Source organism: Diceros bicornis, chromosome 17 (assembly GCF_020826845.1).
Source record: "Diceros bicornis minor isolate mBicDic1 chromosome 17, mDicBic1.mat.cur, whole genome shotgun sequence".
Lineage (NCBI taxonomy): Eukaryota > Metazoa > Chordata > Mammalia > Perissodactyla > Rhinocerotidae > Diceros > Diceros bicornis.
Window position 1 is genome coordinate 4,836,762 of NC_080756.1, and position 24,165 is coordinate 4,860,926.

The 24,165-nt window shown below is 39.2% G+C and overlaps 1 protein-coding gene across 1 annotated transcript in view; it reads right to left on the bottom strand.

The window, feature by feature from the left end:
- Positions 1 to 24,165, bottom strand: part of HMGA2 (high mobility group AT-hook 2) — a 127,402-nt gene that overhangs the window by 10,508 nt on the left and 92,729 nt on the right. Inside the window, exon 4 of the mRNA XM_058557706.1 lies at positions 924 to 956. Within this exon, the coding sequence (XP_058413689.1) occupies positions 924 to 956 (33 nt within the window). The remainder of the gene's footprint in view (positions 1 to 923; positions 957 to 24,165) is intronic.

Here is a 24,165-nt window from a genome sequence, read left to right on the forward strand (position 1 = left end):
AGACCTCTAGGGAAAAGATCCCATGGATGTTTTAAATTACATGAAAGAGACCTACAAAGAACTTGGTAACCCATGACCCTGCTTAATAACTCACTTCAGCAGGTTCTGCATGATACACCTGGATCTCCCGCCATCCCTTTAAACCCAGAAGGGGAGGACAGCGGGATATTCTTATACTTTAATAACAGCTCATATACTTGGCAATCATGATTAATTTAGTCTTCAGTTGTCTTTTCTTCAAGATATACTTCCTCAATAAATATGATTCTTGTGTTTCTATGTACAGATTATAGTTAGGACAAGGAAGCCAGGTATATGGAACAAGGCAAGGAAAGCTGGTTCCTTATTTTGATGTTGCCAGCCTTCAGAACTTCTGATTCAGACATTGAAGCAAGACCAGAGAGTTCAGCAACCTGTATAATCAGTATAACAATGTCCCAGTTTCCCAGCCTCCATGGGGGTGTTTTGGGATCATCAAATGTTATAAAATAATTCAACGAACAGATATGTTTCCAGTCATGAATCATGAAATATTTTGCAGCTAATAAGTCTCATATCAAATCAACAGAATATGGAAAGTCTGGTGGAAAAGACAAAATTTGATGTTTAAGAGTTGGTAAAACACATGATAAAATTAAACATATGTTTTATATATGAGGCACTGAAATAAACGGTTCATTTTTTAAAGGATTTACATTTGCTTTGCACACTTAAGACCTTGATCTTCTAGAGTTTTTAAACACACAGTCTCAGACTATGTGTTCTCAACTTTGTCTGAAGAATACAAGAGATTTTCAAGAATACTTCAATGCTGATGTAATCAAAACCAGAAAAATACTAATTAAAGGCTTAATCTGGGGACTTTTTTTCACTTTATTTTTTATATTAATTGGGAGAAAAAAATCATAATGATCATCTCTTACCTGAGCAGGCTTCTTCTGAACGACTTGTTGTGGCTAAGGAAGAAAAAAAAAACTGTTATATTTTAAAAGAAAACATACATAATAAAAAAAATTAATCACGTGTTTTAAATATAGACATTTGTCTGCAACATGAAGAAAATTTCAAGATTCAAATGGTTTTTCTAAGGTTAAAGGGTATTTATACATGATCTCTATATGTTAGGGATATACAATGCATGTTATCTCAATTAAAACAATTCCCAATTAAAGTCTGTCATACATACCAGCTACATCAAAATAAACTTGCCATTCAATTTGCTTTGTTTTTAGTCTGCATATCACAAAACTTGAAGAGTGAAAGGGCCTAATTTGTTAATATTTTGTTTTTTTAAAAAACATCGTTATTGGGATATGATTCAAAGTTTTTTAGTATATTCAGAGGGTTGTACCATCATCACCATAATCTAATTTTAGAACGTTTTCATCTCTAAAAGAAACTCCATATCCCCCATTAGCGGCCACTCCCCATTCCCTCCTGCTTCCCTAGCCACCCTCCCATCCCTAACCGACCACGAACCTACTGTCTGTCTCCATGCATTTGCCTATTCTGGACACTTCATGTAAATGAAATCCTGCAATATACGGTCGTTCGTGTCAGGGTTCTTTCCTTTAGCATAATGTTTTCTAGGATCACCTATGTTGTAGCATGCATCAGTAGTTGACTTCTTTTTATTGCCAAATAATAGTCCATTATGTGGATATACTACATTTTTTTAAGCCATCCATCAGTTGATGAACATTTGTGTTTCCACCTTTTGGCTATCAAGAATAACGCTGCTACAAACATTCATATATAAGTTTTAGTGTGGACATGTTTTCATTTCTCTCGGGTCTACAGCTTGGAGTGGAATTTCTCGGTCATACAGGTAACTCTATGCTAAACTTTTTGAGGAGCTGCCAGTTTTCCAAAGCAGCTGCACCATTTTATATTCCCACCAGCATTGTACGAGGGCTCTAATTTCTTCACACACATGCCAGCACTTGTTATTGTGGCATCCTGCTGGGTGTGAAGTTGAATGTCATCCTTGTGGTTCTGATTTGAATTTCCCTAATGACTAATGACGTGGAGCATCTCTTCATGTGTCTGTTGGCCATTTGTATATCTTGTTTAGAAAAATGTCTATTCAAACATTTCGCCTATTTTTAAATTTATTTGTCTCTTCATTATTGAGTTGTAAGAGTTCTTTATATATTTTGGATACAAGTCCCTTATCAGAACATGATTTGCAAATATTTTCTCCCATTTGGTTTGTTCATTCTCTTGATGGTATCATTTGCATAATATTTTGTTGTATCTATATCTATATATATGTAATTGTCTATGTAGAGCAAACTCTCCTCTTTTGAGTGAAACATCTAAGGGAACTTTTTCTATCCAGCCTAAATTAATTTTCCAATAATTACAGTATTTGAAAAATCTTTAAGTTATTCTTTGGTCTTGAGAAACATGGATTTGAAGCCCAAGCTTTTTGATGGATTCCTTCTATACTCACTCGCAGGTCTCAATATAAGCCTTACTTATTCTATCTACACATCACTGAGATTTGCGAATACAACTGAGCCACCTTGATGTGGATAGTGGCATGCTTTCATGTGACAAAAGAAAGAAATAAAATTGCTACAGTTCTCCCAAATAACAGAAGTTAGGGCAAAGTCACCATATGATAGAGGGGTAGAGCTCCTATTCATTGTCCTTCCTCTCAGAATTTCTGGGACGGTGTGATGTCTTATTGCTTATGTACTAAACATGTTATGTAAAAATCATCAGAGCTTTTAAAAAAAAAATAAACCAGATAAAAATAAAAGAAATAGCAAAATATTTTTGTTCACTGAAAAAAAAGTTCTTCTCTTTGACTTTAAATCACAGCAGAGATGACATCATAAAAGCCCGGGTTTTGAGATGATGTTTTCTCCAGGTGGAATCAAACCAAGGATGATTCGGACTTCCTGCCTCTTAGGATTCAAAAGTGTGTGCTAAGAGAGTATTCATTTCAAAAGAGTCATTTGTAAGAACAGACCGCTTTTCTTCCTTCTCTTTTTTCCTGCCGATTACACCTGTACACATGTTTATTCCCAAACCATTTCAAATCCCCACACATTCTTGCAGGCTGACCGGTTCCTACTGCTCAGAAGTCCCCCTCCTTTTTTGGCCGAGGATCCCGCATTCATGTGACTCTTGCACACTGGGGCTCAATGAGATCCTCTCAGAGGGCTGCCAGCTCACCCAATTTTCCATGAATTAGGTCCTGACACTTCAATGAGGGGAAAGACAATGTCTGAAACCCTGCCAGCCCTGGCTCTCAGCCTAGTCTGTGTCACAGAACTTCTACCAGCTGCCCCTCCACACAGCACTTCATACTTTTCAGACCACCAAACAAACGGGCCCTTGAATACTCGCAGTGCGGGCTGGGGTTATGGTCGCCACGATGTTTTCCCAGCTGCTGGCACCCAGTGGCTCCAGACTGTGCCGAGAAAGTTTTTTGTTGTTGTTATTTTGTTTTGTTTTTATTTTTATGAATGGCTTTGGTACAAAATGCAGACGGATGCATAATACTACTGTCATTCATAAAAAGGGAAAGGAAACACTGCAGTCTGGAAATCTTTTGGGAAACTCCAAACAAACTGCAAGTCTTCTATCTTCCTTGAGGTATCTCCTAGCTTAGAACTAAATGTTGATGCCCAGAAACCAGTTACCTCATAGGATTCTTGTCATTAAAAACCTGGATGACCACTTTATTTTTGTAAGAAGAACCGAGTAATATCCACTAAGCATATTAATCTTTAGTGTGGTTAACAGTGTATTTTCCTGCATCTTAATAAACGAGTAATATTTTGCACTGTATTTCCCATATGGAAGATAAAATCTTTTCTATTTTTAACGCCTGTCCTTTTGTGATTGGCAGGACCCAGGCCTTATTATTTCCATTTGCTCACGGGGAAACTAAGGCAGAGGGAATTTAAATAACTTCACTGAGAGCATTTTCTGAACCTAAAACAACTGAGTCTTTTTTGTGTGTGTGTGTGTGAGAGGAAGATCAGCCCTGAGCTAACATCCATGCCAATCCTCCTCTTTTTGCCGAGGAAGGCCGGCCCTGAGCTAACATCTATTGCCAATCCTCCTCCTTTTTTTTTCCCTTTTTCTCCCCAAATCCCCAGTAGATAGTTGTATGTCATAGTCGTACATCCTTTCTAGTTGCTGTATGTGGGACGCGGCCTCAGCATGGCCGGACAAGCAGTGTGTCAGTGTGCGCCTGGGATCTGAACCTGGGCCGCCGGCAGTGGAGCGCGTGCACTTAACCGCCAAGCCACGGGGCCGGCCCACAACTGAGTCTTCTAATGCTCTTAATCCCCTGTATAATGCTCTGAGGAAACCTGTTCTCATCTTTAAAAAACAAAGAAGTCAAATCTAGATCCAACCCAGGAGGAGAAGCTACACTTCATGGCCTTGACTCCCCCTCCAGAGTCACCTTCTTTGGGATCTCTCCAGATTCCCCACCGCCACCACGGCAGGGCCCAGCTCTGATTCTCCACAGTTGCTAATGAAAAATGAATCTGAGGGGACAAGAATGAGGCCCACAGTGTCCAGCTGCCCCCCAACCCCTTGAGATTCTTCCTACAGTATCCACTGTGGAGGGTCTGAAGAAGTGTCTTTTAAAGGCATGGATTTCATAACGACTGTTCTATTGAACAGATGGCCAAGCCTTCCAAGTTGCTTATTTAGACAATTCTGATGATTCCATTTCTAACTAGTCTGTGCCCTGGTGAGTTTACACAGTTTGGCACATTTTGTTGACTTGGCCTGCAAACCGCTCAGGGCACTGAGATTTTGAGTTCCTTATGTTACGAGATTGTTACACCTTTCAAATAGCTTGCAGCAAAAATCTCTCATTCCACTGTTGCATTTAAACTTCTAAAATACAACGGGTGAAAGAGAGCTTCCTCTTAGAACAAAACAACACCACAACCCAAAAAGGACTTTGAAGAAATGCTTTGGATTAATATAGTGTTAAAATAAAACTGTGACGAGAACTAAGAGACCCCATCAATTGAATGTATCCAAGAAAGATCAAGAAGGGCACCTCTCTAACCATATGGACTTTAGTGTGTGGTTCTCCACAGGTTACTCCTTATACTGGACCAGCTCAGCAAATTGAAAGTACAATCTTTAAGCAAATAACTATTATTGCTAAAGTCTGTAAATAGCTTAGGATACTGCATCTAAGAAAGCACAAAGAATACGAAAAAGGAAAGAACATAATTTTGGATTTCTGAGATCATACCGCAAACCACTATTTCTCCAAATGAAAGGGAAAAAGTTACTGAATTTTTAATGTCCACAGAGTATTTTGGTTTTTAAGATTTTGTAGGAGAACACTTCTGAAGGAAATGGCCTGCCACTCCATCTATTTCAGAATAATTAAGGGGTTCCCCAGCCCTCCTGAGAATCCAACCTATGGTTCCGAGGAGTCTTGGTATTTTAAAGCTGATCCTTAGACAGCTAAGCCAGCCCTTCTAGCAGCATTGAAAGAAAATCCTTCCTAACAAAGGGCCTAGACATTACTAGTTCATGTTAGTACTAATCTAAACATTAAAGGAAAAGGGTCCTGAATTGGGCTTACCAACTCAATTTTTTAAAAAATGAGGTTCAATGTATAGTAAAGTAAGGATGATCATTATGCAAAGGGTCGCAAATTGACCTTTGAAGGAAAACAGCCCTTCATTTGGATCTCTGTGCAGATGGGTCTTTTGGTTTTATGTGAGCAGCAGAATTTTAACCTATTTATATCCTTTGTTTTTTTGCCAGCCAGTAGTAGGCGGTTTTGCTTACTTTGTTTTAAAATCATAGGACCACTGTTCAATCAAGACGTACTTCTGTTCCTTAGCACAATTTTTTTCATGTAGATTGTTTTTCATACTCATAGCAGTATAGGGTAAGAGAGATCCCCTCGCTATTTACTAAAAAAGAATTTAAAAACCCACAAACGAAAGTTACATTTTAGGGGCTTTTCATGTCTCACAAAATAATATCTCACAGGATAAGCTCAGGTATTTGAAATTTTAAATTAAATATGGTGGCACACTAAAAATATTTGCTAAAAGGATATTTGTTTTTAAACTTCCGAAAGAGTCCGTTATGCCTAAGACAGCTCACTGAAATAGTGGGGCTTATGATTATGCTTGTATCCATGCAAGCACAACCAGCTTCATCTTCTGCCTGAACTGACTGATGAAGGTATCCCCACCACTTGCAGAAAATTTCAATAAATAAGTCAACCTACTGCTCAACTACCTCGACTGCTTTCTGGACCAAATTGATTCGTTATTTATAGCAAAAAGTATCAAACAAATTGAATAAGTAGACACCAATCAGATTCTAGACAAGTAATTGTCCAGTCTCTACATAAACACTCTAAACACACCCATGGGCCATGAAGGCCACCAGCAGCTTCACGTTGTGTGGTGTGCATTCTGATAGGAGTTCTTTTTGACTTGTGGTTTGAACAATACCCTTTTAGACCTTTTGTCTTAAGTAGTTTAAAGGCTCAAAAGATGACCTTTTTCTCTGTATGTAACCATTCACCAAGATTCACTTTCATTTTTGTGCTGAGAAATATGCTTTTCAGTCTCTGAAATTTCACAGTGCTGTTCTGAATATATTTTCTTTGTATATGTGACATTAGCCCAACTGGAGGGAGATTACCATCATCAAGAATGAAAATTCTTTCCTGCCTTTCATGAAATGATGTACTCAACACCCTTGTTCACGGTGCTCTGGCTTTACAGTTTTAAAATTTCAATATTCCAGAATGTTAAGATTTATGTTTGGGTCCCTTTAAAAAATAAACTTCAGGGGTCGGCCTGGTGGCGCAAGCGGTTCAGTGCGTGCACTCCGCTTCAGCGGCCAGGGGTTCGCCGGTTCCGATCCCGGGCACGCACCGACACACCGCTTGTCAAGCCATGCTGTGGCGGCGTCCCATATAAAGTGGAGGAAGATGGTCATGGATGTTAGCCCAGGGCCAGTCTTCTTCTCCCTCATCTTTTACAAATCAGATCTTATATGGAATCCTACAATAGGAAGCAGACAAAATGGTACTTCTGATTGGAGTACGGATGCCTCATTCATAGGGCCTCCAACCCATTACCGGCTCTCCAAGATGCCCCTGAGGCCCCTCAATGGAACACCAAGAGTTTCAGGGAAGGTCAAGTAAAGGTCTCTGATCTCTAGATGCAAATTCTCCATCAGCTCTGTATCACCAGTGTAGGCGGAGGCAGAGCATCTTCACAGCAGTCACTCAGTGCGACTTATACTGTTAGGTCAAACCATATGAACGTGAATTTTTGTCAGTCAAAACCAGTCAAATAGTATTAATTTCAAATGGTTTAACCTAATAGAATCAAAGTAAGGTGATCGGTGATCATTCTTCCTAAATCTGCTATATAATTTTTGTGATATGTCATTATTAGCCAAAAGACTATTGTACTTTCTTTGCACCTAGATCCTGCACTCAATTTCCCTGCTTACTACCATCCATTCTGGGTCCTGACCCTTTCACTTATTTGCCAACGGCTGCCCGACTCTGCGGTGAAAGGAGGGATTTGCCCATACCAGGTGTGATGTTCCAGTTTGCTCATTTATTCTGCAGCCTTTCCTCCAGAGCATCATGTCTGTCTTTGTGACCCTCTAGCTAACTTCTCATACTCACTCCAAGCCCTTCTGAACTCTACCTCTGCATTGAAACTGGATGACTGGAATGATCTGCATATTACAATTCTCGGTGGATATTCAGGGAAGCTTTAGAACGAAACTGTGGCTTCTAATTCAATTAAAAATGAATGGTCAACTCTCATTTATTGACACCCATAGAGGGGAGCTGAGTTCAGGGTATTCTCTAATACCAAGTGGTCAAAAGGAATGTTTTTGGTAATTAGATAGGAAGAGGTGTCTAAAGCTTGAAGAATCTATTTCAGATCAAATGTCGGTGCAACAATGTGAAGAGGAGACTCAGCTGTAGCTACACAAAGCCCATCTCTACTGCACATAACAGTCTTAATGGGCTGGAATTCTTCCTGTGTTAATGGCTTCCTCAATTGAGAATGACCCTGCCCCCTAGTGGTGGGAGCCCTAGGTAAAGAGAAGAAACCATCCACCATGAGTAGCTAGTGACAATTTTCCTCCAGGCTGGGTTGGGTCATAACTTCTACTTCTTGTGCCTCCTGTGTGCACTTAGAGATGACTGTGCGATGTGTGTACACATGTAGCCCCGGATGGTTACAATTTGACAGTAACATCTGGCCCTTATAGTGCAAAGGAGATTTTGTAGTTCTCTGTACAAAGTCTCCTAAGAAGAGATAAATCTATGGGGAGTTTTGGCAAAATCTCTGGAATTTCTGCTTGGTACTGGGGGAGAAAGGAGGTATTCTTTATTTTCTACTCTACTTGGCTTTACTCTTAGTCTTTCATGCAGAAGACAAAAGTAAGCATCATTTCAAAAGTATTTATTGGATTATTAGAGTAAAGTGCCCTCACTGCAGCTGGTCTCGTTTCATCTATTCAAGGACGAGAATAGTCAGAGTCTGCTCTAGTTAGTGTTTATTAACATCAGCCTGCATGTGTATGGCAGCAAGCCACAGCAGTTCTCATGAGAACGCATTTGGGGGCCAACACTTCGGAGTCTTTGCCTTCCTCCTGGTACCTTTCAGACACCTTCAGAATGGAGGGGAAAGGTCAACAGGGAAGCCTTTAAAAATCTCAGTGTCCTGATTAGTTTCAAAAGTCAACATTCTACAATCCGACCTGTGAAGTCATTCATTGGCTCATCAAATTCTAATTGATATTTCATAAACTATATGTCAGATGGGGACTGGTACAAAAAGAATAAGAAATGTTTCCTGGTCTCAAGGAGCCCAGAGTCTAAAGGGGGAGACAAACAAGGAAACAGATATTCGAGTACAATAGATATTAGAGGACAATTAGATTAGTTTCTTTCTTATGTCCAATGTAATCTCTTATGTTCAGTATAATCTTAAGTGTACAGATGCATGATCATCAAATGTAGAGAAGAGTAATCAGAAGAAAGAAGAGAAGACTAGTTTCCCTCTAACAGGGAAAATGAGAAAGTAGAGATAAGTTCACTGAAGAAAAAAAAACACACACAAGAAGAAATTTGAAGACTTGACATGGAGGAAAAGTATCCCTTCTTTCCCCTCACAAAAAAAATACAAGGAGGAAAGAAATTTTCTCTGTTTTCATTTTTGAAAGTTAAAGATTATAATTAAGCTTTAAAAAATCAGAAAACAAAAAAGATGCAGTTATGGGGGTAGTGTTGTCAAAAGCATGGTTAGTTTTAGAGTGATCCTTCCATGTGCTCCCGAGTTACAGCATTTAATAGGCATTTTTATTTCATGGAAGATGGCTGCACTTGGGGGATATAAAGCATTCTGGAGTGAACAGTCACACGCAGGTGGGGTAAAGGAATACGTGGTCTCAGGAGTCGAATTTTCATCTCCATTTTTATGATTCTCCAAGATTTGGGGGGGGGAGGAATTCACCCTTAGGCAAAGAAACTGAGTGAAAATTGTGAGATTGATGTTACTTCATAGAAAAAGAGTTAATCTGTTTCAGCCCTATTTCCTTATCCTACAAGTATTTCAACAGATACACCACATAATTTTTAAAGGCTCAAATTATTCATTTATTCTCTTCACATATTTCTTTTTCTCTGTATATCACCATTCACAAAGCTAGTTCCCTTTGCATATGCACACATGGTTAACAGCACCGAAGTAAAATGAATAAATATTTGAGACACCATGCTGCTGGTTTTCAACAAATCAAATACATATGCATAGATGCTGTGGACTAAGTCCAAACTTTAGCTAACATCAACTTAGCCAGACAGAAAGACTAATGTTCAATAAGAGATGAAAGTAGACATTTTGAGATAATGAAAAGAAACTATGTGCTATTGGAGATGAGCAATAATTAATATTTCAAATATGTTGGTGACATGTTGGAAAGTCCATTTAAGACATAGCATGTTCTTAACATTAGACTGATATTCAGATAGTGGTTATATTAAAGTGGATTTGGACTTGAACTATATACACAGAAGTTTTCACATAACACGTATATCTTTTCTTGTATGCTTGTGCATATGCTTACGGTAGAAATAATGTGATTTTTAAGGTCCTCTTATTACTTTTATTTTGACGAAAGAGATTTAGAATCAATACTTAGAAAATTTCTTTAGTTCTAAGAATATCTGTCCAGGTCTTAGACTAAAACACTTAAAAATGGTTTCACAAAATGATTTGAGTATCCAGTATTTCCCAGCAGCTATAACAGTTACACATGGAAACTGGATTTAAAAAGCTGAATCATGATTTTAGGCATTTCCTTTCCTTAAGGAAAGAGTCAGTAAATTTATTTGTAATCTCTTATGTTCTCAAGGACTACAAAGGGATAGTTTATGGGTTGAGAGCTCTATGATACTTAACTGAGTCATATCTCTCCTAGAACCCTAATTTAGTAGTATTTTCTTGGCACTGGTTTAGGGCTGACTTTAGCAATTGAGTTGTTTTCCTTGGAGGAAGTTAAATATTCAATCCGAGAAATGTTAACTATTCCCGAACATCAGCTTATGTCCTTTAACTTTTTAAACAGTTGTAGAAGTGAGTTCTCTTTCTTCCACATTCTCACACTTCCACAGTGCACCCAGCACTCTAGTCTTTCCAGAGAATACCTTCTTCCTGGACCTTCCCTCAAGGTTTTCTTGGGATTAATGGCCCTTTCTGCAGAATCCGTAAATTAAAACATCTCCATTCCTTCTTCAGAAAACCAAACATTTCATTTGGCTTGTCTCCAAAATCTCTATTTCAAACTCAAGTGGAGCTTCAGGCAACCCCTGAACTACCCAGCTCAGCTCAACTGCTCTAAAACAGATGATTCTGGGATCGGTCTACTGTCATCTTAAAAACTGTTTATCTTTGGACTATTCCAGAAATATCTCTCTGAACTCTGCTTCATGACTCAAACATTGAATCAAACATTCTTTACCATTCAGGATAAGATGATATGACTCTTCATTTCATATTTATATTGATCATATACATAATAATAGGGCAATTTATAGTTTACAAAGTGACTTAATGTGTGTGGTCTGATTTACCTCACAACAGCCACCTGAAGAAAGTACTGCCACTCAGATTTGCACATGAAGAAGCAGAATCCTGCAGACGGTAAATGACTTGCAAAAGATTACAAGGCCAGAATACAACGAAGCTACAACTTCAACCCAGGCTGTGCGGCTTTACAGTTTTTGCTCTTTCCGCTATACCACACTGCTCCACCAATTAGCTTATTTTGTGCTTATTTTCTTATGAAAAATCAGTGCTACATGGAACCATTTTCCTCCTCCATAAAAACAGCATCTGTTTAAAAAAAAAAATCCAGCTTTCTAAGACTATGATTTTACTAAGAAGAAAAATGATCAAATAAGAAGAAAAACTGCATTTTAACGTAATAATTTTAAAGACCTTAGTTCAAAAGAACGTTTCTAATATAATTAAAGGACAAATCAGTATTAGAAAACTATTTTCATAATAACAGCTTTGCTGTGAAAAAAGTTTTCTCATCCAAAATTTCAAGATGTCTTAGAAATATAAATAGCATCTTGTTTCTCACTAGATTTCTATAAAAGTAGAAATCCCATCCTGTGATTCTTATCTTTATATATATAAATAAATATATATAAAGTGTATATATATATATATATATACTTTCCTTCATCCTTTTATTTCTTCTATTCTCTTTGAAAAGTCTATGGAAAAAAAATTCAGGCAAGACTGTGAAGGCTAAAACTTCTGTGATAAATGCTAATGAATTATTTTGTTTTTTTCCCTCCTTTTTATCACTTGCTCTAATATGTGATCATGTTAAAAATGATAGCTAGAAATTCCTTGGTTTCTACAACATAGGAAATGTATGGACACAGTTCCTGTATCTATGGTGTTTATAATCTCACGTATTATATATTTTTGTCTGTAAGCAAAATGTGAGGAAGAATCAAGATGCCTGCTTCCCATACAGGTCTTTCCCACCCAGGCTCCTCATCTACATCACCAGACATCTCCCCTTCTCACTCCCTGGGGCTCTCTACTCAAGAAATCTGTGCGTCTCTTGCCTTTAATCTCTTGTTTTGTAAGGTCTCTGCATTCGCTGGCTGGTGCTTTTGTACATGTGTTCATTTCTTTGGAATGTGACCACCCATGACACTTATTTTTTACCCATGATATATATAAATACACATTGCCATACAGAGGGAGTCGTTTAAAACACTCCATTTAAAGCCTGCATATATACGTGTAATATTTATATATACTTACATTAAGGCACAATTACTACTCAAAGCCATCGATGCTGACCACTTCATGCTCCAACCTCAGAGAAGCTGTGTTCATAAACCCTGAGCGAAGTGCGCCATCAATGGAAAATTCCCAGGGAGATTCCTTACAAACAGGGAAATTGCCCACCCGCCTGACTCAGCCACGAACACACTTCCTGTCTTCTGCATGGAGTAAATATTCAAAAAAGGTTTTTGACTGATTTCTAAACCCTCTCATAGAGGAGGAGAAGTCCTCCGCCTCTTCTAGCTCCTTTTCTCAGGTGGTAGCGACACCCTTTCATAGATCTCATACAAGGGTGCTGGTTAGAAAGGCAGATTCCTGACTCCACTCCTAGATTCAGGAGGGATCCAGTAACCTGCTTTAAAAATAAGCAACTGGTCCTATGGGTGGTACCCTGAGAAACACTGTCATGGGAAAACACTGCTCACACAACTACAATTCTTCCCTCCAACAAGGCTGCAGTGGGCATGAGACAGCTACTTTTTCAGAGATCCAAAAGTGGGGAGAGGAAACTGAGCATCTTTTTAAACATGAGAAGACATATTAAATGTGACTTTATCTTCCAATATTTCCTAGATCAGTGTATGTGGGGAAGGGTAATGGAAATTCAACCAGTTTATAAAATTGGAATAATGAATTCTGATGAATCTCAAGTACCCCACCAAAGAAAATTCCTCTTGTATGCTTTCGGGTACAATAGGGAATCCCAATTCAAACTGACTTCATAAGGATATTATTGGGGCCAGCCCGTGGCTTAGAGGTTAAGTGCGTGCGCTCCGCTACCAGCGGCCTGGGTTCGGATCCCGGGCGCGCAGGGACGCACTGCTTCTCCGGCCATGCTGAGGTTGCATCCCACATACAGCAACTAGAAGGATGTGCAACTGTGACATACAATTATCTACTAGGGGCTTTTGGGGAAAAAAAAAAAAGGAGGAGGATTGGCAATAGATGTTAGCTCAGAGCCGGTCTTCCTCAGCAAAAAGAGGAGGATTAGCATGGATGTTAGCTCAGGGCTGATCTTCCTCACAAAAAATAAATAAATAAATAAATAAAACTGTTAAAAAAAATAAGGATATTATTTATCTGATGTAACAAAAAGCCTGGAGATGAGACGCCTCCAGAATTGGTTAATTTAGGAGGTTAAATTCAGTTGGTTAAATCCTTGGGGCTTCAGATTCTATCTTTCTGCTCTGCCATCTTAGATTTGTTCTCAGTCTCTCTCCCTCAGAGTCACAAAATGGGTATGGCCCTTCCAGGTGGTATTTCCAGGAATGTCAATGCCCAGCAGAAGGAGAGATAGTCTCTTCCTATGTTCCAAGCAGATTGCCCTGCTCTCCTAACAGGCCAGACCTGCCCTGCGAGGGGAATGGGTCCATACGACTGGTACTGACAAATCAGATTTACCCTTGGCTAGGGAAAGGGTCCCTTTCTGTGAACAAAGGAACAAAGGAAGATGGGCAAGGGATATAGAATAGCTTTGAGCTGGTATGGCTTTGAGCATTTTTTTGTTCATTTTGCTGCTGTTTCTGAGAGCTGCTAAAGAAGTGCCCTCTGGACTCTGAAGTCAGATGCACAAGGTTTTCCTTCGCATTATTTGTCCTGTGCTAGTCTTCATCAAGCTGTTTCAGAGGAGGCGGAAGGAGAACAGGCCTCTTTGTAGCATGTACATGTTTCAGTCTTACCATTATTATGGAGATGGTGTCGGTGGTTTATGCTTTCTTGGTCTGTTCAGAATTTTCCTCTGGTAAATCCAGATCTGAGTTCATTTCGTTGTGGACTGAAGGGTGTAGCTTTTCCTGACAGCTAGTTAATGAGTGTGCCATGCTGCCTAAAACCCAGCTGTAACTCACTGGTCATGTCCAAAAGGAATTCCAGAGATGGGTAGTAAATAACTAAAATGAGCTTCTGCCCACATTCTGGAAGTCGACTAAATGTGTACCGACTTTTAATGGGAGTTAATCAGAGTTCTGCTTAGCTAAACTGAAGAAGAGCAGAACCTGAGGGTGTGCTTGGGGCCTCTGGCTGCCCGGTAATAACTGCTCTCTTTGTTTTACGTGGCTCTTCCAACGCCCTGTCACTTCAGCAGGGGAGTGTCCCTACTCTGTGAACGAGTTGTCTATTAAAATGAGATGCTTGTCTCTGTAGATGCAGTGGGATTCAAGTCTTGGCTCTAGATAATACACGTTTTGGTATGTCTGGGCTTACTGCCAGATGCGTGCAGGTATCTCTGATCTTAGGAGGACTGTTGGTGCTAAGAGTTTTTTATTTTTAATTTTTTTAAATAAAGGAAGGATGTTTGTAAGTGCTATCTTTGATTGTAGTTGCTGTTTCCAGGATATGGAAGCTGCTTTGCAGTACTACAGAGGCAGCTCTTCGGCCTTGAGGAAATTCTCCCCCAAGGAACTCAATTTATTTTGTAAGGGTCTGGAGGTGACATCTTGGTACCTGCAGAGTTCCACTGCCTTCACATACAGGGAAAGGAAGTTTAAGACAGTGGTGAAGAACAGGGCTTGGGAGCCAGAAAGGCTTCTGAAATCAGGTCTTGGCCAGTTACGCACAAGCTATGTGACTCGGTAGCGGTTTAAACCTCAATTTCCTAATTTGCGTAAAGTGGATAACTCATTGGGTTGCTGGGGTGATTAAAAATGATTAATGTCTCTAAATACATGGTGCAATTGCTGGCTGTAAGAACTTAATAAATATTATTTAACAGCACCAGGGAGGGCGGCAGTGGTGGTGTAGTATTAACAGTAGTAGTAGTAGTAGTAGTGGTAGTAGTAATAGCAGCAGCATTCCTCATTGTTTATGATTCGCATTGTTCAATATCAAAGAACTGAGTGTCACTCTGGTGAATGATTACCAGACTCTCTGCATTATAAATTTAAAACCCACACTCACTGATGTCCTGATGTGTCACTTAAGCCTTGCCGTTTCGTGGCCTTCAAGACTCCACTGTTGCGTGCACAGGAATATGATGGCAACCAGAACAGGGCTTTTACGTGCTTTGTTCACCTACCTTGCACAGGACAATGGCAATTTCCTTTGTATTGTGTGATGCAGAGTTCATAGGCATACATTTTACTAAGATGTTATCTAGCCCAGTTTCCTTCAATCATCTCTAGCCCGGCTATTTAAAGAGCTTGATATGCACATGGGGATGTCCTCCCCTCACGTTCTTGTCAGGCCAAGAAAAAAAGAGTGGAACAAAAGATTTACAGAAAGCAAAGAACACACTCATTCATAATATTAACAAGGAACCATTACTTAATGGTTAAAGTAAAACAGCTTAATAATAGTGGCTCGCAAGCTGATCTGACCCACAGATCACGTTCGTTGAATGGATCCAGCCAGGTGAACATTCAGGCTATATGTGTTGGGCATGTATGAGAATTCCCTGTAGCTTTTCTTCCTAATATTCCTGTAATATGATGCTGCATCAAGAATGCAGCGCCCAGACCACTTAACTGCAACCCTGCAAGGCTCTACAGCTTCAAGTACTGCCCTTGTTCTCCAATCTTCAAAACACTCTGGGCTGCTGGGAAAGAGAACCAGGCTCTCAAATGCACTATTGTCAGGGATTTCTTTTGAAAGGAACCTATATTTTATTAAATTTAATTAATGACTACAGTGAGATTGCAAGATTTAAAAAAAACGCAACAAAACAGAACTATTTTCTTCAAAAACTACCTCTCTCCAAAATAACTTTCAGCAAGTTATAAAATTAAAATTTCAATAAAAGCAAATTTAGTTCTCCTTCTTCAAAGTTATGCATTGCTTGCAAACTACCTCTAGAATGTTTAGGTTGTTAAGAGTCAAGAGATACTCTTCTTTAAGATAACAGCAGTAGAATTCACATTATGATGTCTGCATGTGTGTTACACAGACAGAAAAATAACCCAAATTCAAACAGATGCCTGTAGGCTGTAACAAGCATGTATAACACATTGCAATTATGCAGATATTTCTGTCAGAGAGACTTCATTTATTCAACAAAGTTTTGAGCAACTACTTTGTGCTACGATGACTAAAAGACTACCCTTGTGCAACTTTAAGCAGCCATCTAACAAATGGCATTCAACTATAAATTTACTGCTTAGCTTCTAACTTCTAACGGTTCTAATAATTGATAATATTCCCTGTATAAATATAATCTTAAAATCAAGCTAATTTTCCAACCTATAGTTTGACATTAATAGAATGCAGAGCTAATGTGAAACTTGTTTATTTGAACAACCTAATTTTCCTGATGTTTCCTCCAAGACTCAAGAACTAGAGTATCTTCAGGATGCTAAGCCATACATACTCTGTAAGTTCCCTTCTACCGGGAGGCAGTAAGCCACTACTTCTAGCTCTTTGGGACAGGGTAAGTAGAAGACCCAAAGAAAGAATAAGACAGTTTGGTTGCTATTCAGTTCAGAAGTCACCTTTCCATCACTGCTGGAACCTGTAACTTGCTCTCTTGCTTTCTCTGTTCTGACTATCGGCCAGAGGAGCCACTCCTTTCTCCCCTGCTCTCAGATCCCTCCAAGTCCTGCAGGGTAATACCTGCTTGGCTGCCAGAGATGTGGCCAGGACAGAGTCTCCTAACACCTTGATGGATGCTCATCACTCATTCAAGGTCTTCAGGGAGAAGATGAGGAGACCAAGAGACAAGAGCATGAAGACAGCTGGGCTCTGAGTTGAGTGTTTACATTGCCAGTTCCTCAACCTATTTGCCGATGACTCTCAACTGGTGAACTTTAATTCATACAAATTAATCAGAACAAAAGCTCCTCAGTCCTGCTCATCACTAAGAGATGGCATTGGTGGGTGCTCCAATGGTTTTTATGGGGAAAATGGAGGCATGATGAACCCTGACTTGGCAGAAACATAGAGGCCGAGTCTCTCATGAAGGCAAACTCTGCATTCTCCAGTCACAGCCACAACACATTGGGTAGTAAAATCATGGGTGTGTAAGTGCACAAGTGGGCTAGGGCTTAAAAGGAACCGTTCCATCGTGAATTCCAGTATTCTTCTAAAGAGAAGCATGCAAAGATGCTAATGTTATTCAAGAATATGGTCATTGCTACACAACTGGAAAAAGGGAGCACAGGAGAATGCCACTGGACCAGTGCAATACTGACTTATCTATCTTGTATTTTATCAATGCTTAGGAAGTGCCACTGTCGAACATCTATATGAATTCTCAATTACTCGAACTGTGTGGAATAATGTCTCACAATGTCCCCACGTAAATGTGAACAAGAGCACTTAGACTGTATTCTCTTTAGGTGGCTCTTTGTAAAAAGATGTGAGAATTCTAGGCCGTCCCCTTGGCTTAGCGGTTAAGTGCGCACGCTCTGCTACTGGCGGCCCGGGGTTCGGACCCCGGGCGTGCACTGACGCACCCCTGCCCCGCCCAGGCTGAGGCCGCGACCCACACACAGCAACTGGAAGGATGTGCAACTATGACACACAACTATCTACTGGGGCTTTGGGGGGAAAAAAAAGGAGGAGGATTGGCAATAGATGTTAGGTCAGGGCTGATCTTCCTCACCAAAAAAAAAAAAAAAAGAAAAGTGAGAATTCTGTTATCTCTTAGGGCTACTGTCCAGAGAACACACAAGCAAGTGTAAACACTTTCTGAGGAATTCAGACGGTTGACAGAGACTTCCGGATCTTCCAAAAGAGAGACAACGCTGTTGCAAACTGAGGCAGAAAGGAGGTAAGATATGGATGATACAGGAATTTACAAAAGATTTCTGCGGCTGCTTCTGAGACCTCATTTCAGTGCTACTCTATTCTCAGAGCAGTTTTATGATGATGATCAAAGAGGTCTAAGCTGGCATTGGTGTCCACACCCGAGTCTGATGTTAGTGAATCATGTCCTCATGGGCATATACATATCAAGGACAGGTTAACTCTTCTTAGAGATGGTAGGTAAAAGTTTAGTAAGTAGAAAATATCCTTGCTTTTGCTTATTGCTTACGGAGTACAAGCTCATATTAAAAAGGATAAAGGCATTTTTGATGGATAGCTCCCACCATCTTTTATATTTATTCTTTCAGTGAACAATCATTTCAGAACAACAGACTTATCTATAAATGGCTACTGGGGGGGCAGCATATACTTTTGCGATCTTTTTATCCCTTAGCATTAATTACCTCTGATTCACTGGATGGATCATTCAATATATGAAATGTTATTTAAAAATGGATTTCATGAGAAATTCAATCAATTTTGCAGACTTTATAGAGATCATTCAGGTAGAATAAATGAAAGGGGAACTCTGCAGTATTATACTTAAAGACGAATATTAAAGAAAGTTAAAAAAACCTTCTAGCCTGGTGATGTCTCCTGTCAGGTGTATGTAATCTTCTGATAAGGTGACAATAATAAAAATAACAAGGCTTCATGGAGCTCTGCAAAGGTCTTTCCTATCCATCACCATGTTTATGCGGACAGACGACAGACTGCGGCTCCCAAGGTTACCCGAGCAGCTAATAACGGATGAAGCAGACACTCAGACCTCTGTTTGCCTGTTCTGGAGGCCACACTTTCTCTCCACATGACACGAATAAGAGTGCAATGACGATGAAGTATTTGTACAAATGCAATTCATTCCCCAAAATATCCTAGCCCAAATTCTTGAAGTGGTGAGGAATGGTCCTCTGTCACAGCTGAAGAACAAACCTAGTGTACGTGGCCCAGAAGCATGGTGAACAACTGGCAAGTTGGTGTCTGTGATGTGTGCTAAGGACGCTGAAATCATGGACGTTTTGAATGGCAGTGGCAAGCAAAAGGTCACTGACCTTTTGTAGCTGTTAACGATAATTGTTTTTCACAAAGTGAGGAAACCCTTTGGGGAGACGGTTGCTTTAGGTTTTGACTTGAAACATGCATTCTGCAGGCAGTAGCCTTGTCACAATGCCCAGAGAGTCCTGCAGCTGCACAGGTTTCTTCCAGTTCCATGAGAAAGGAGTCAGTGATCAAAAAGGCACTCTCGTGTTTGGAGTACTTTTCAAGGAGGGGCAGGGCACTACCAGCACTGTGGTGAACACATTCACCCCTTATATTCCATACTATTTATGACCATATAGCTCTATCTATAGTCTCAGCCCCCACTGTGCCTTGTCCTATACCCAAAACAAGGTTTGTTGAACTGAACCCACCCTTGTAACTACCTATTGAGCTTGTTTATTCATTTCTTCAATGTACATTTATTAAGTGCCTTCTGTGTGCCAAGGACCAGGATGGGTACTTGGTTCCTCATATGGCAAGCACACATGAAATGAGACAGGAAGAAAGGATGAAAGAACATGACCTTTGCCACTTGACAAGTCTAGTTATCTTATGCTGATGACCAAACGTCATCAAGAAAGACATAAAATTATACTTAGTGCATTTATAAATGTAGCCAGTCACATATACCATATACATTAGCCACCTTTCATATACAACAATATTATCACCATATTTAACTATTTAAAGTTAAAATTTAAAGATGTTACTATTCGACCATCTGGAAAATTAATACTTTCCAAGGGTCCAGATTAGCTGAACTTTTACAGTGTCTGGTTTTGACCCCAGATCTCACTTCCTCTTTCTTCTGGAAAGAAGAGGTGCAATGACAATGAATGTGAACCTTAAGTGAAATATAAGGATCTTGCTTTATTACTTCTTAGGATGAAAATGTAGATTTCTTGCACTAGAAAAATCTGGTCTTGAAGCCAAATTTGTGCTACAAAACAAGGAAAGAATAAAGATAACTTTAAAATAGCCAAGTTCAAATAGTTTAAACTATTCAAATTTAAACTACTCAAACCACCTCAATTTCTTGGGGTGGTAAATATTTTAGTCCCCATTGGTTGTGGTGATCTGGCCCCTGGCAACTAACAGGTCCACACACTCAGAATTTTTAGAGAATAAAGAATATAGAGGCCTAATCAGCAATTTGTATGCTAAAAATATTGTGTGTATTTGGACACATAGAGCTTCAGATATATAGTCATGTGCTGCGTAATGACATTTTGGTCAATGATGGACTGCATATATGATGGTGATCCTATAAGATTAGTACCATATAGCCTAGGTGTGTAGTAGGCTATACCATCTAGGTTTGTCTAAGTACTGTAGGGGAGGGAGAACTATTCCTCTACCCTTCTAGGTTCTTCTGGGTGGTCTAAGAATTAAATCAACATGAGATAGATTAACAGGAGAAAAACAAACAAAAGTTTAATAACATGTGTACATGGAGAAACCCAGGAAAACTGAGTAACTCACCAAAATGGCTGAAGCCCTCACCTTAAATACCATCCTCAGCTAAAGACAAAAGAAGATGTTGGGAGTGGGGAGAGTCAGGGACTTCAAAAGGAAGGAAGGCAATTCATGGGTAGGTGAAAAGGAGCAAAGGTTTGGAACATAAGTGTTTAGCCACACAGAAACAGAAGAACACAGAGGACAGTCCAACAAACAGGCTTTTAAGGTTCCTCCCTGTCTACCACCTAGTTCCCTGTCACCTAGCAAGGTGACAGCTTGCTTCCTGAGTCAGGTTTATTTATCTGAATTCTTTTAGGCAGTGAAAGGAAAGGTAACAAGAAAAACTTTCTGAGTCTTTTGTTTTTTAAAACTGATCAGCCTAAAATAATCCTTATGTTAAAGACACACATTTTGAGGTGGCAAATTTTGTCATTAGGCAATGACAAAATTGCCTAATGACACATTTCTCAGAAAGTATCTCTGTTAAGTGACACATGATTATATATCAACACGCACACACACACACACACACATCTATAAACTTTGTTAGCTCCTGGGTTCCATTCTTGTTGCCTTTGATAAACAGAGGAGTTATAATCATACAAAGAATATTTATAGGAGGGAGAATCTCTTAAGTCTTTCAACATTGGATCGTTTTACATGGTTGTGAGATGATGGTTTTGGGATGGAGTAAAAAAGGAAATTCCAAAATGTGAATGGTATTTAAACCTCTTAAATTTTTTCTTCAAAGAAAGAGAAAAAGAATAAAATTATGTTTTCCTTATTCAACAAGATGGCACACAGCAGGGCTGTTGGGCAGAAAAGTAACTAAAAATAATATAAAGACCCAGTGACTTGAGTCCCTTTCATGAAATATGTGAGTTAAAAAAATCCAATAACCATAAAACAACTTTTTCTTTGATGCTGAACAAAAAACAAGCTTGAAATTTAGTGCTGCAGAGCAAAAGAATGAAAAATACAGATGTCTCTACCTTCAGCTCAACTCAGATTTGCCATCTGAACAGTCCCGTGCTTAACTCTTTGTACAATAGACGAAATGTATCAAAGCTTTAGTTAACAGCAAATGTTTCAAGTAAAACTTAAAAATGCATATTTTTCCTTCTTTTTTTTGCTCTCTTAATGAATTAGGAAATTCAGCTGTGCCATACCCCTTTTCTTGTCCTTCATGAATTACAAATCTTAACACATAAAAAGCAAAATACATTGTCTTTTCCTGGTGTAGTACTCCAGTCTAATTTTTTCAAATTAACTAAGATATTGATTGTTTTATTTAAAATGTAAGACCTTGATGCTATTTTAATTTTCCAAAGTCAGCTCATAATACCAATTTCCCCAAAGGTCAAAAACAATATATTAAGGAAATACCACCTGCTACTTAGAGCTTCCACAGGAAATTTGCATTTCCACTTTGTAATGTATTATTTGGGGGAGGAAATGACAACCTACTTCATTATCCCCAAGCACAGTCTCCAATAGCTGCAAAGCAGCAGACAAAAAGAAAGAAGGCCAGTGTCCATTTCCTACTGACTTTTCATGGAAATTAAAAATTCAGTAGGAGAAGGCGAAAAGCATGTGTTGAAAGACGCCAGGCTCCCCCAGACTCTCTCTTCTGTTTCCATTAAAGCCAGGCTTGCTGGCCAGCTCACTTGAGTGGGACTAGCTCCACAGAGGGGCCGGTATGGGCCTGGGCACATTTTTCAATCTTTTGTAAACAATCCCTGGAGGATTAAGGCGCTGGCCATGGCCATGCCCTTTAACTGGCCTCCAAGAGGGAGAGAGAGCACTTGGAGGCCGCCTTTCCAGAGTTAACAGACCTTCCCACAGTGCTATTTACAAACCAAACAAGGTGGAAGATAGATGACTTCCTACTGTCCAGCTCCCAGGAAAGAGGCATTTGCTCAGGTATAGTATATACATTAGGAAACAAAGGAGTTGCTAAAAGCATCTCCTCTTATAAGCATTCAATTATACTGGAGTTTACAATATGTTTTACTCTGAAAATAGTCCCTGTTGATTCAGCTTTTCTTGAGTATATCATCTCTCTCCTCTTCCCCCTCATTCTTTTCCATGTTTCATGGTTTCCCTCCGTCCACAGTTCTGATTATTATTCCTTGTCATCTACCCCACACTTAATGTGCTGGTAGTTAAAGCAATCTATATCTTGACACATTAGAAGAATTCATCCAATCGATCAGTGATTTTATCTGGTTAAAGGCAAAAAACTAGTTTAATCAATTGTTTTTCCCACTGAGCTGACTGACTATCCTCTTTAAAGTACAGAGATATTTTCAGTTGAATTTAGCTTAAAATTGAGTAGAAATGGGTATTCATTGAAGTACTTGAAGAAGTACTTGAAGAAGGTTTATGCTGTTATCTTCCTGTGTAAATTAGCTACTTAAATATGCATTTCTTCAAGAAAGATCAACTTGATAAGTTTTTTTCAATTTTTTTTAACAAAGTTGAGCTAATACAGGTCTTTAAAATTACCAGTTGCCTCCTTTCATCTTCAGAGATGAAAATTATTTAAATTTTGTGGTCATGATGCACAATAGCTAGCAAAACAAAACATTGCTTAAAAAATCAAATGCGTTAAATATGCAGCACTGAAATCAAAAATGGAAAACGTGAGGCGGTTTTGCTATTGAGAGAAATGATTCAACAAACTGGCCAGGGAACACCCAGTATTTATCTAGGAAGCAGCTTTGAGAGCAGAGAAATGTACAACTTGTCTACACAATATCGAAATACCTACATAAAAACTTGACTAATTCCCTAAATATTTTGGCTCAGAGTCTAAAAGTTTGCTGTTCACAGATCACGTTAAAAATGGGGAAAAGATTAGAAAATAGAAAACCCAAAGTAAATGAAAAAGAGTTGGATTGTTTAGTTTGAAGATGGTGAGCATGCTGGTGACTTAAGAGCTGTCTAGGATATATATATCTCTATCATACATATATTTATGTGATAGAGACCAACAACAAGCCTTTATCTTCCAAGAAGGCAAATCAGGAAACATTTGTATTAACTTAGTAAAGGCATGTGGATAGCTGAAAGCATAATGAACTATATGTCAAGATTCTGGCTCCTAACCCATTTTCTGCTTCCAACTAGCTATGAGATCTTGGGCAAGTCTCTTGAACTCTCTAGGTTTCCATTTCTCCATCTCAAACGGAGATCACTGTCCAATTTTGCAATTCTATAAAACACAAAGAACTGTTTGTCCTTGCCTTCTTCAAAATGGAAATATTTCCCAATTTTGTCTATAACCTGGCCACTTAAAAGTGAAGGATTGTCTTTTCCAGTGTGGTTTATATATTTGGCAGTGAAAATGAACGCCCAGCAGAGGCAGAATGAGAACTCAAAAGGCACACAGTCTGTGGTACAGTAGCAATTCATCTTTTCAGAAAGTTGTGATCCTTTCCTAGAGCATGGGTAGACCAGGGAGTGGAGCTCAGAGAATCAAATTTCAGAAAACACTCTTGGTTTTCTTTCCATGAAGGGAATGAATCCGATTCCTACAAGGATAGCAATTAATAGG